The sequence below is a fragment of the Crocuta crocuta genome, unplaced genomic scaffold (assembly GCF_008692635.1).
Source record: "Crocuta crocuta isolate KB4526 unplaced genomic scaffold, BGI_CrCroc_1.0 scaffold143, whole genome shotgun sequence".
Classification (NCBI taxonomy): Eukaryota; Metazoa; Chordata; class Mammalia; order Carnivora; family Hyaenidae; genus Crocuta; species Crocuta crocuta.
In genome coordinates, this window is record NW_027529175.1 from 2,357,803 (window position 1) to 2,370,206 (window position 12,404).

The window sequence follows — 12,404 nt, forward strand, 5'->3', positions numbered from 1 at the left end:
ATAGAAGGTGCTGGCTCTGTGGTTGCCGAGATTTGTCCTGGCAGCACTTCTCTGCATAAGGCTCTATACACTTAGCTGTCTCTGTTGTAAGTTCCCATTTTCCTATCAGTCTTCCCAAGGCTGTGATCTCCTCAAAGGTAGGAACTGTGTGTCAGACTAATCTTTGTGTCTTGTTCTCCTTGTGGGTTCAAAACCAGATGAGAAATCAGGAATCAGATGAGAATCAAAACATCAGCTTTATTTCTGGTAAACACTATAGTAGAGTGTAGCTGGGACTTCAGGTCATACTGGGATTTTTTTTTGGCGGGTGGCGGGGGTGTCTGGACTTTTTCATATACAGCAAAGATTAAAGAATTTATAGTGAACATTCATATACCCACCACCTAGATTCTATTAACATTTTACTATACTTGCTTTATCATATCTATCCAAAAAGAGCTTTTAAACCACTGCCTTTCCCCCAGGCCAGACCAGGAGCCCATATGCAGAGAAACTATGTTTGTATTATGGACACTTTGCCAGCTGGCCAAGATCTTAGGAGTTGAAATTCATGGGAGCATGACCTTTAATACCTTGATCCTGTCTTGATGACATAGTGTACATGTTAAGCTAGTATCTTACCTGTTAGATTAATTTCTTGGGTGAGGAGGAGCCAGTTAAATGTGGGAGGAAGGGCAAATGCTTTCTCTCCAATGTTTCTGAAAGGGCTGAAGCTCCTATTTTAATGTTTTTTTTTGTTTTGTTTTGTTTTTTAAATTTCTGAGAGAGAGAGCGTGAGCAGGGGAGGGTCAGAGAGAGAGGGAATCACAGACTCTGAAACAGGCTCCAGGCTCTGAGCTGGCAGTCAGCACAGAGCCTGACGCGGGGCTCGAACCCACGAACCGCGAGATCATGACCTAAGTGAAAGTCGGACACTTAACCGACTAAGCCACCCAGGCGCCCCTGAAGCTCCTATTTTAATATTCAGAACATAGGGAAAAAATTACTCCCTTATACTCTATATCCAGCATGAAACCTGGGACCAAATTGGCATGCAGTGTTTGTTGAATGAATGAATGAGGACATAGAAATGAAATGACATCAAGTACTCAGATTGTAGGAAGCACAATTACAATTAATGCCAAAATGACCTGTTGTTTGAATCAAGAAAGTCTCTACAGAAAAGGTTGCATTTGAATCAGGCCTTGAGTGATGAAAACCTTCTTCAAACTAGTAGCGTAACCACTAAGCGCTCAGTGACTTTCCCCTAGCACCGTCACCATTCACCTTCCCTGCCTGGGAGCCTTGGTGTTCCCAGGACCGCGACAGTGTCCTGTGCCTCGGGTGTATTTTTTCCTTTCCTTTTTTTTTTTTAAATCATGGCAAAATATACATCACAAAATTAACCATTTTAATCATTTTTAAGTTACGATTCTGTGGCAGTAAGTACATTTACATTGTTCTACAAACACTACCACCTTCTATCTCCAGAACTTTTTCATCTATCTTGTTGAACTAAAACTCTGTTCACACTAAACAGTAACTCTCCATTGTCCCCTCTCCCCAGCCCTTGATAACCACCATTCTACTTTCCATCTCTGTTCAACTATTTGATTCTTCCAGTAGCTCATTTAAGTAGAAAAATAGATTATTTGTCTCTCTGGAGGTTTTGGACTGTCCTCAGCAGTCCCTGGGTAGGAAAACCAACTGGAGTAACTCGGGAATTCTTCACGAAGAGGCTATTGGGCCTGTGCTGGTTATAGGAAAGTGTTGGTGAGGAGTCGCTCAGCCTCACAGCCACTGTCCCTGTGACTCCCTGATGAACAGGACTAAGTAGCCCCTTTCTCCTTTCTCTCACTGACTCACTCCGGAGAAATTCCCTGGCCTTCTGCTTTCAGTCACAATGACCTTTCTGTCACTGCCCATAACCCAAGGAAGTATATAGAAGAGTCGTCTTGTTTCTCTGTCCTTCCCTCATGGCTGGAGCTAAGCCTTCTTTAGACCCTTCTGTAGGTTTGTTGTTTAAAAATAGTTCTTTATTTGTTCAGTCATTCATACATTCAGCAAATATTAATCCCACAGCAATCCAAGAATAGAGGAGGTCTCTCTCTCTCTCTCCAGAGCTCCAAGAATGGTTTATTCAGCCCTGTAATGAGGATTGCATTTATCATATTTTATTATATGGTCAGTGGTCTGCATTTCTGTCTTCTTCCATAAAACTGTAAATTTCTTTTAGGCAAAAACTTTTGCTGCTTGTGGTTGGGGAGGAGGGCAGTGAGAGGAGGCCTCATGGAGAATGTGACATTTGAATTCAGTCTTGAACAGACATTTGAATTCAGCTTTGAACAGAGTCCAGGGAGAGGTAGAGGGAAGGGCATTCCAGGCAGGGAGGACAGCATGAGCAAAAGCGGGTAATATGGAAGTGCACAGGAGAGGCGGGCTTGGGGAGCGGCAAGAAGTAGAAGATGACACTGAGGAGCTGGGCAGGGGCCAGACTAGTCAGCACCTTATGTGCCAGGCCAAGTGGTGCTGTGGGGAGCCAGGAAGGGCTCCTATTCAGACTGAGTTTTTGAAAGCTCGCTGGCAACCGCAGGAGGGAAGAGGGGTGGGAGGAGAAAGCCTGAAGGCAAGTGGACTGTTGAGCAAGAGGTTGTTGCAGTGACTGAAGTAAGTGACACCAAGGTCCATTTCACACCCACTGAGATAAAATAGACAGATTATATCAAATGTTGGCAAGAATGTGGGGTAGGTGGAGCCCTCATACGCTGTTGGGGTGGGAATGCAAAATGGTGCAACTACTTTGGAAAACAGCCTGGAAGTGCTTCAGAAAGCTAAGCATAGGATTTCTGCATGCTCCAACATGGCTACTCCCAGGTATATGCCTAAGGGGATTGAAAGCGTGTGTCTCACAAAAACTGATACACAGATGTTCATAGCAGCACTATTCATAATAGTTCCAAGTACAAACAACACCAATGTTCACCAGCTAATGAATGGATCAACAAATTGTATACATGTACAACTGAATACTATATGGCCATAAAAGGTAATGAAGCACTCACATGCTCCAATGTGGGTGAACCTTGAAAACATAAAGAAGCCAGATGGAAAAGACCATATAAATTAACAATAGAACTCCCCTGTGACCCAGCAATAGCACTGCTAGGAATTTACCCAAGGAATACAGGAGTGCTGATGCATAGGGGCACATGTACCCCCATGTTCATAGCAGCACTTTCAACAATAGCCAAATCATGGAAAGAGCCTAAGTGTCCATCAACTGACGAATGGATCAAGAAGATGTGGTTTATCTATACAATGGAATACTACATGGCAATGAGAAACAATGAAATCTGGCCATTTGTAGTAACATGGATGGAACTTGAGGGTATTATGCTGAGTGAAATAAGTTAGGCAGAGAAAGACAGATACCATATGTTTTCACTTATAGGTGGATTAGGAGAAACTTAATGGAGGACCATGGGGGAGGAGAAGGGGGAAAATAGTTGGGGAGAGGGAGGTGGGGAAACCATGAGAGACTCTTGAATACTGAGAACAAACTGAGGGCTGATGGGGGTGGGGGAGAGAAGAAGGTGGGTTTGGGCATGGAGGAGGGCCCTTGTTGGGATGAGCACTGGGTGTTATATGGAAACCAACTTGACAATAAACTATGAAAGAAAAAAAAGAAGTAAATTGGGGAGAAAAAAGACCACATATTACATGATTTCATTCGGATGAAATGTGCAGAATAGGCAAATCCATAGAGACAGAAAGTAGATTAGTGGTTGCCTAGGACCGAGGTTGAAGGTCAGGGAATGGGGAGGAAATATTAATGAGTATGGTGTTTCTTTTTGGGATGATGAAAATATTCTGGAATTAAATAGCTGTACAACTCTGTGAATGTACTAGAACTACTGATTTAGGGGTGCCTGAGTGGCTCAGTCAGCTAAGTATCTGACTCTTGGTTCTGGCTCAGGTCCTGATCACGGTCCTGATCTCACAAACAAGCAGAGGATGGGCAAAGAGAGAGACACACACAGAATCTGAAGCAGGCTCCAGGCTCTGAGCTGTCAGCACAGAGCCTGATGTGGGCCTCAAACCCACGAACCACGAAATCATGACCCAAGCCAAAGTTGGACGCTTAACTGACTGTACCTTTAAAAAGATTAATTTTATGGTTTATGAATTATATCTCATTAAATCTGTTATTTAAAAAAAAACAAAACAAAACAACATTATCAAGAGGGGGAAAACGACAGTAAGACCAAAGCTGGGCACTGGATGGTAGTCCTCACTGACATCTCTGATCCAAGGCAGCCATGTAACATCAGCACCAATGATTGAGTGCTGGGCAGAGTGTGCAGAATCGTGCCCTGCACTGAGACGAGGTGGCTCAGTGCAGGGCTGTGGAAGGTGCACTGGCCAGAATCATAGAGATCTGGATCATAGTCCCTGCCCAACTCCTAACTCTGAAGGTGTTTAGCAAGTCAGTTCCTCTTATGGATCCTTGATTTCTCTATCTGTAAAATAAAAGGAGTCTTTCAGCATTAAGCAATTTGGGCCTATGAGAATAGCCGCCATTGCCCCCGGAATGGAGCATAACCCAGAAAAGTGTTGGTTGTAGTGAGGAAGGAGGCAGTGTCCAGAGTTCATCATGCTGGGCCACATGGGGGAAATAGGGCAGGTTAATAGNGGAATGTGGTTACTAGAGTGACTTGCATAGCATTGGAGTAGGGAGAAGCCAGGGCAGACTTCCCTGGTTACTTCTCAGAGGAGCCACAGGACTATAAATCTCTGAATGTGTCTAGAGTAGAAATACATGCAGCAGGTTTGTTCTGGGTTTCTTTGGAGATGGAAGCCTTGGCCAGCAGGTAGAGCTGCAGGAAGACAGGTGGGGGCCCTTCCTTGTGGCCAGGACTAACAGTAGAGCAGGCCACCTTGGGAGTGATGAGTGTCTTGTGGCTGAGGGTCTCCAAGCAGAAACCCAGCAAGAACTCCCGCTGGATTCCAGTCCAGTTGCTACATCCCTGGGGAGATTTGTGGAGGGGTAAGGGTGTGCCTGAGCAGGGAAGGAACAGTTATCCTTGTGCTTAGACTTCGTTTTGGGATTGGGGGTGGGAGTAGAATGTTGTTACCAGATTGGAAATCAGTGAGCTAATTAGTTTTACAAGATGTGAGGCTTTGATCTCAGGGATCATTCATGCAAGAGCAGAGGTTTATGTCAGGTTAAGGTTCTAGGAGAGTTAGAGGTGGAGAGGAAGGGGAAAAGACCTTCATCGAGTGCCTATCCGGAACAAACACTTGACATACATTATTTGTTTAAAAACTTTTTATGTTTGTTTATTTTTGAGAGAGAGAGAAACAGCACAATCAGGGAAGGGGCAGAGAGAGAGGGAGATACAGAATCTGAAGCACGTTCCAGGCTCTGAGGTGTCATCACAGAACCCAATGTGGGGCTTGAACTCACGGACCGTGAGATCATGATATGAGCTGAAGTTGTACGCTTAACTGACTGAGCCACTCAGGCACCCTGACGTATGTTATTTATTCATCATAACTCCTCTATAAAGTAGAAATGATCATCTCAGTTTTATAGACAAGGAAACAGAATCCCAGAGATGTGAAGTAACTTGCCTAAGTTCACACACTTTTAGGTCAGGACTGAAACCTAAGTCCTTTTGGTTACAAAATCCATGTTCTCTCAGTGTCCCAAGAAGTGCATCTTGTGAACGGGGGCCATTGTTACCAGAGTGGTGGTACCTGGCTTTCCTAATGCCCAGTGGCCCCAGCTCCTCATCCAGGTGGTCCTTGCTGTGTTTCTAAGGTAATATGGAGACAGGGACAGAGAGTGGCACTGGGGCCGTAGCTCTTCACCAGGTGGGGAAGCCACGGCATGCTGGCTGTGGCTGTGTGGTCTTGGGTACCTAGGAAGAGGCTGGAGATTGGCCCACTGGTTAAGAGTTAGTTTTAGATTGGAGAAGGAGAAAGGGCACAAGGCCTTGGGTTTGGTTCTAGATCTACCACCTATTAATAAGTACAGGTGTCCTCAGGTCAAGTATTTTCTCTCTGGGCCTCAATTTCTCAACTGTAAAACAAGGTGAGTGGATAGATCAAACACTTCAAGCTGTGTTCCTTGGAGGCCTTAGGAGATCTGTGGAGAAAACCCAGGGGGTTTTAAAGCGGGAGGGATGGGGGGAGGGTATTTCACCTGTTGTGCATTTCATGAGGATGTTCTCACCCTGTATTGAGCATGTACTCTGTGGCAAGCACTGGCTGGGCACTCTGTATCCATTTCTCCTTCAACCCTCTTAGCAACCCAGGTAATTTTTTAATCCTCACTCAGTAAGGGTAAGTGACCTTAGCCAGGGTCACCTAGATGGTAAGTGACTAAGCAAGGATGCAAACCATGTCTGTCCCATGTTCTTAACCACCACATTGTTGCCTTCCAAAGAATAGTACAAAGACAGCATAGCTTTCTGTTTGTTTTTACATTTAAAAAATCCATTTTTTATAACCTATATGCAATAAAATTCATTGATTTTAAGTGTCCAATTAAGTGAGTTTTGACAAAAATATGGTTTCATAAACACTACCACAACCATGGTATAGAACATGTCCATCACCCTAGAAAGTTCCCTTGTGCCCCTTTGTAGTTAATCTCTTCTCCCCATCCCTGTCCCTCAGTACACACTGATCACTTTTCTGTCACTATAGTTTTGCCATTTCTAGAATTCCTAGAAATGAAATCATGCAATATGTGGTCATGTGTGTCTAGCTTCTGTCACTTTGCTCAATGCTTTTGAGATTCATTCATATTGTTGTGTGTGTCAGTACTTCATTTCTTTTTACTGGTGAGTAGTCATCCATTACATGGCCATACCACAGTTATCTACCCATTACCTATTGATTCAGGACTTCCAGATTTTTGGCTATTATGCATAAAGTTGTTCTTAATATGGAAGTACAAGTCTTTGTGTGGACATGTAGTTTTGTTTCTCTCATATAGGAGTGGAATTGCTAGGTCAGACGACATATTTGTTTTCTAATGTGGAACAAGTTATCACAGACTTAATGGCTTAACACCACACCGTTTATCATCTCAACAGTTTTCTATATTAGAAGTCTGAGTGGGTTTGAGCAAGTTCTTTGCTTAGAATCTCACAAGGCTGAAATCAAGGTGTTGGCCAGGCTGGGTGTTTATCTCGGGGATCTGGGAAGAAATCCATTTCTTCCATAAGGGCCTCTTCCAGCTCTTTGCCCACACTCTTTCTCACCAGGCCCCTCTATCTTCAAAGCAGCAATGCATGCTGAGTCCTTCTCACACCCCCGGGCTCTCTGGTTCTTCTGCCACGAGCCAGAGAAAACTGTTTTTCAAGGGTTGGTATGATTAGATTGGGCCCCGACGATCTCCATTTTGCCATATAATGTAACATAATCACAGGAGTAACATCTGGGAGCAAAGGTCATGGGACATGACCGCCTTACACATATGGTAAGTACATGTTTCCTTTTAAGAAACCATCGAATTGTTTTCCAAAATGGATGCATCATTTTACTTTCCTGCCAGAACTATATGAGAGTTCTAGCTGCTGCACATTCTGGCCAACATGGTATCGTTGGTCTTTTTAATTTTAGCTCTTGGTGGGTGTTTAGTGGTACCGCATGGTACCTATTTGCATTCCCCTAATGACTGATGACAGTGAGATCTTTTGGCATGCTTCTTAGAGCATAAAATTTTGTTTGATGAAAGGTTCTGCTTTAAAAAAAGGTTGAAATTTACTGGCTTAGATAAACTGTGAGGTTCTTACAGAGTCTGTAATCTATGAATCTCTTAATGGGGCCCAGGGCTTATCTCCTTTTCTGAAACAGCCTCTTGAATGTCGGCAGCACAAAGGTATATCATCAGTATAAGCACTGTGCTCTGCTGTGTGCGTGGGTGAGACATGAAACCAACAAACATTCGTTGATTATCTACAGGGCTACAATCCCAAATCTGGAATTCTGAAATCCAAATTATTCTGAAAACCAAATGTGCTTTTCTTGATTGACACCAAAACTCATTGGTGGCAAAACCTGACATGAACCTCTGTGGGGCTTTGTTTGTTTGCAGAAGGACCCTGTGTTGTCCTACGCCTGTGTTGGCTGCCTGGAAGCCTTGCTTGACTACCTGCAGACCCGGAGCCCAGACATCGGTAGAAACCCTCCCTATTCTCTGATGTTCTCATAGGGGCAGCCAGCCCCTGCCACCCTCCTGTCCCAGACTTCCAACCTCTGTCCTTTGATTCACACTCATTTTGTTTCATTGTTTTCATAACACTGCAGGGGCATTGCCATGCCCATTATATGGATGAGGACATTACAGTTCAGAGAGATCAAGAAACTTGCCCAACCAAGGTCAAAAGCTCTTAAATGGCAGAGCCCTTCCTATTGCCTGCTTCACACAATAGTGGGACATGTTGTTTCCTTGAGCCAGGTAGCATAGGTGGATAGAAGCCCAAGGAAGAAAATCTTCCTGTGGTCAGGTCAGTTTGTCCAATGCCCTGCCTCTAGCTGGGCAACCCTTGTTTGAGCCAGTCAGAGAAAGTCCTCTTCCGCAATGTTCCAAGGTCTATGGAAAAGTAGCAGTAACAACCTAGGGTGACTGGTGTTTCCTGTAGCATTCCATGTAGTCTCCCAGCCCTGGAATCGGTTTTTGCTGTTTACCCTCCTGGATGCTGGAGAGAGTTCCTTCCTCAGACCTGAGATCTTGAGGCTCATGACCCTGGTAAGTACAGAATGGATGGTCCTGTGGGCTGAAGAATGTGATGAGCTGAGTGGTCCTGAAGAGGCCAGGTAGAGGGGTAGAAGGTAGAGGGGCTGGGTGGGCCTCATCCTACAAGAGGCCTGCTCAGAGAATTCCTCAAACACCCACATCTTCTTACCCCAAAAGACCCAGATACTCCTTCTAATTGATTTGCACATGAATCATTGGCCAGGGCCTGCCTACTGCACCCAGATCCTATGCTAGGGACCAAAGATGTTACTGAGCCAAATGCTCTGCCTTTTAAGGGTCTCTCAGTTTAGAGAAGGAAATAGACAGGAAACTAATAGTTAAAACATGACGTTATTAGTGGCAGAGTAGATGTGCTAAGAGCCTGGCTTGTGGTAAGCGCCCACCGAATAAACAGCAAAGCAGTCCGCCTGTGAATGATAGTAAAGCAGATCAATGAATAAATAAGTGGTTGGTGTGGGGACACAGAAGAGTACAGCTGACCCTTGAATAATGTGGGGGTTCGGGGTGCTGATCCCCGTACAGTTGGAAATCCAAATATAACTTTTGACTCCCCAAAAACTAACTACTAATAGCCCACTGTTGACTGAAAGCCTCACTGATAACATAAACAGTCAGTGAACACATATTTTGTATGTTATATGTACTAAATACTGTATTCTTACAATAAAGTAAGCTAGAAAGTGTTATTAAGAAAATAATAAGTACAGTACAGTATTTATCAAATATTATCTGTGTATAAGTGGACCCAGGCATTTCACTCTCCTGTTGTGTAAGGGTCCACTGCAATTGTTTCTGCCAGAGCTGGGAGGGAGAGGTGAGTAAGAATGTAGTAAGCACTCAGTTAATGCCTGTATTTCTCTAATAAAATGAAAAGAACATTTAGTAGGAAGGTAACATTTTAGCTGAGGCTTGAAAGATTATTAGGCAAAGAGGAGGAAAAGTATTCCAAGTAGTGAAGTGAAAATAGCAGGGGTATGAGCACATGGTGTGTTTGGGAACCACCATAGTCCATTTTGACCATGAGTGTGAGGTGCAAGGCCAGGAGGTGAGGGGGAGGGTACTGAAGGGGTCAGCAGGGCAAACTTTCTCAGGGTTTCATCCTCTGCCTCACTTATTCCACCTTCCTGGACACAACCTCACCCCTGCCCACCAAGTCTGAGCTCCTGAAGGCAGAGTTCTGTGGGCTTCAGATCGGTGCCCCCAGCCCAGGGCCAGTCACAGCAGGGACACAGGAAATGTCTGTGAATTAAGGAGATACCAAACCACCGTGGGTTTGGGGCTTCTCTCCTTGGTCTAGTTTGTGCGGTTCCAGAGCAGCAGTGTCCTTTCTCGTGAGGAGGTGGGTCATGTTCTGCAAGGCACAGCTTTGGCTGACCTCTCTACCCTGTCGAACACCACACTCCAGGCCCTGCGTGGCTTCTTCCTGCAGGTGGGTCAGAAGGGGGTGCCATGTAGCCTCTCTAAGGCCAGACCCTCCACACCATCTTCTTTGTGGAGTATGGGCCCTCTGGCCACAGCAGCCAGAGGGAGGTCAGGAGTGCAGAGGGTGGAGGGTAGAGAGGGCCTGATGGAGCAGGCACCGAGAAGGCTTGCCCTCTTCTTGCTCCAGGTCCAGAGCACGGGCCTCCTGGCTGATGAGAGCACGGCCCAGACCTTGCGGGTCTCCTTGGAGGGCCTCTCCCCCAGCGCCTCCTCAGCCCAGCCGCCGCTGGACATGCTGTATCCTTTCCTGCATGTGGGAGCCTTGGCCCAGGCAGGGTCACCCAGGCTATGGGAGGCTGCGGCATCGTGCTTCAGAGGGGTGCACTGTCTACAGCCCTGTACTTTTAAAGCATGTGGGTCAGTGAGAATAGTTAATAGTGATAGCAACGACAATGACTTATCCTGTCTAAGTTCCCACCAAGGGCCAGGCACATTATACGTACTGTGTCTAATCTTCACAGAAGCCAGGGGTGCTAACATAGCTGTAACTTAGACTAGAGGGGTTAAATGACATGCCCAGGATCACATAGTAATAGCATCAGGATTTGACCCCTGTTTGTCTCCAAAGCCACGTCATCAAACTCAGGAAGGAGCTAGTCCTTCCCCAAGAGCTTTGGAGAAAATTGGCCAAACCCAGTTGATAGGGGTGCTTCCCTCAGCCCAACATGGGGGGTGCTGGATGCCTGACCGGAGAAAGCCTGGCTGTGGGCAGTGGCTAGAGGCCCCCTGGGGTTGGTTGTGGTGCTCCAGAGAGGCTTCAGTCTGTGTGCTGTTTGGTGGTACTTCCTCCCCACCCCCACTGGCTAATCCCTGGCTCTCCTCTCTCTCCTCTTTCCCTTGTGTACAGAATGTTCCCTGTTGAATAGCAGCTGCCTCAGGTAGTTCGGGTCCAGGTGTTTGGGTCCCAGGTTTAGAATCCAGCCCACTATTCTTAAGAGCTCTTCTGTTCTTGTGTGACTGTTTTTGCCCTTTTTGGGCTCTGGAAGTGTGGTTCTCCCACGGTTGCCTCCACCTTTCTGCTGTTCTCCTCTCATGTTTTGCCACCAGTTGCCTGGGAGGTGTGGCTGTATCCCTGTCCCACATCAGAGACTGATCCTCCTGACTTGAAGGCCCAGAAACGAAGAGAACTGAGACCTGGAGAAGAGAAAGGGCAGACTTGTTGGGGGAAATGGATGACAACTGTAGCCATTCACTCTCTGGTTGAAATGGAATCAGGAAATAAAATGATACACTCACATGTCTCTGGGCTCTCCAAAAAACATTTCCCTCTCAACTTACCTTGGCTCCCTGGGGCTGACAACTGTGCCAGTGGGATGGTGGGTTGCTTCGGTAAGGAATGGATGGCCTCCTCAGGGACAGGGGTGGGATCTGCTCTGCTGACATGTAAGGAACACCAGCCTGATACCTCAGTTGTACCCAGAAAATACCCCTTGCAGGCCGTCCGCCGGGCTGGAAGTGCAGAGACCCCATGTGTCTGGTACCGGTGTGGTCTGAGTGCTCTGAGAGGCACTTTCCCTGCTGCCTCACCTCACACCAAGGTGGAGAGAGGTACGGTTTCCAGGCAAGGACACCGAGCAGGTGAATCCTTGAAATCCTTCTCTGCCTTGCGGGCTCAAACGAACTGTTCCAACTCAGCCCTTCCCTGGCCAAAGCAGGTCCCTTGTTTCTTTCTGTGGCCCCTCCGCAGAGCTCGTATTTGTATACCCACGTGTGCGGTTCTTTTAACGTCTGCTCTCCGCCGCTGTGCCTGCTTCCTGTTCCCAGCTCAGCCGGCTGCCTCTAGCCTCCCGCCCCCAACCCGGGTGCCTGTAAGTGGACAGCCCACCCTTACTCCGTGGGTTTGGCTGTATGGACCCTGCACAGAACTCCTATGAATTCTGTCCTAAAGAACTGCACTGTAGGTTTCTTCTTGTTTTATAAAGTTTATTTTAGTCATCTCCACACCCAGAGAGGGGCTTGAACTCACAACCCCGGTGTCAAGAGTCCCGTGCTCCTCCCCGACTGAGCCAGCCAGGTGCCCCTAGAAGTTTTTCTTAAAAACAACGAAACAAAAAACACTGCTAGTCGTGACCCACCAAACGGATCCTGCCAACTACAGTTTAAAAAACACTATCAGCTTATGAAAAGTTTCGGTCAGGGCGCCTGGAAGGTCACCCAGACGGCAGGGGTC

General features: G+C 46.3%; 1 protein-coding gene across 1 annotated transcript in view; it reads left to right on the forward strand.

The window, feature by feature from the left end:
* Nucleotides 1–11,475, forward strand: part of MEI1 (meiotic double-stranded break formation protein 1) — a 73,193-nt gene extending 61,718 nt beyond the window's left edge. Inside the window, exons 26-30 of the mRNA XM_077757886.1 lie at nt 8,090–8,171; nt 8,637–8,743; nt 10,050–10,181; nt 10,362–10,471; nt 11,282–11,475. Coding sequence (XP_077614012.1) covers nt 8,090–8,171; nt 8,637–8,743; nt 10,050–10,181; nt 10,362–10,471; nt 11,282–11,327 — 477 coding nt within the window. The 3' untranslated portion in view covers nt 11,328–11,475. The remainder of the gene's footprint in view (nt 1–8,089; nt 8,172–8,636; nt 8,744–10,049; nt 10,182–10,361; nt 10,472–11,281) is intronic.
* Nucleotides 11,476–12,404: the final 929 nt, after the last annotated feature.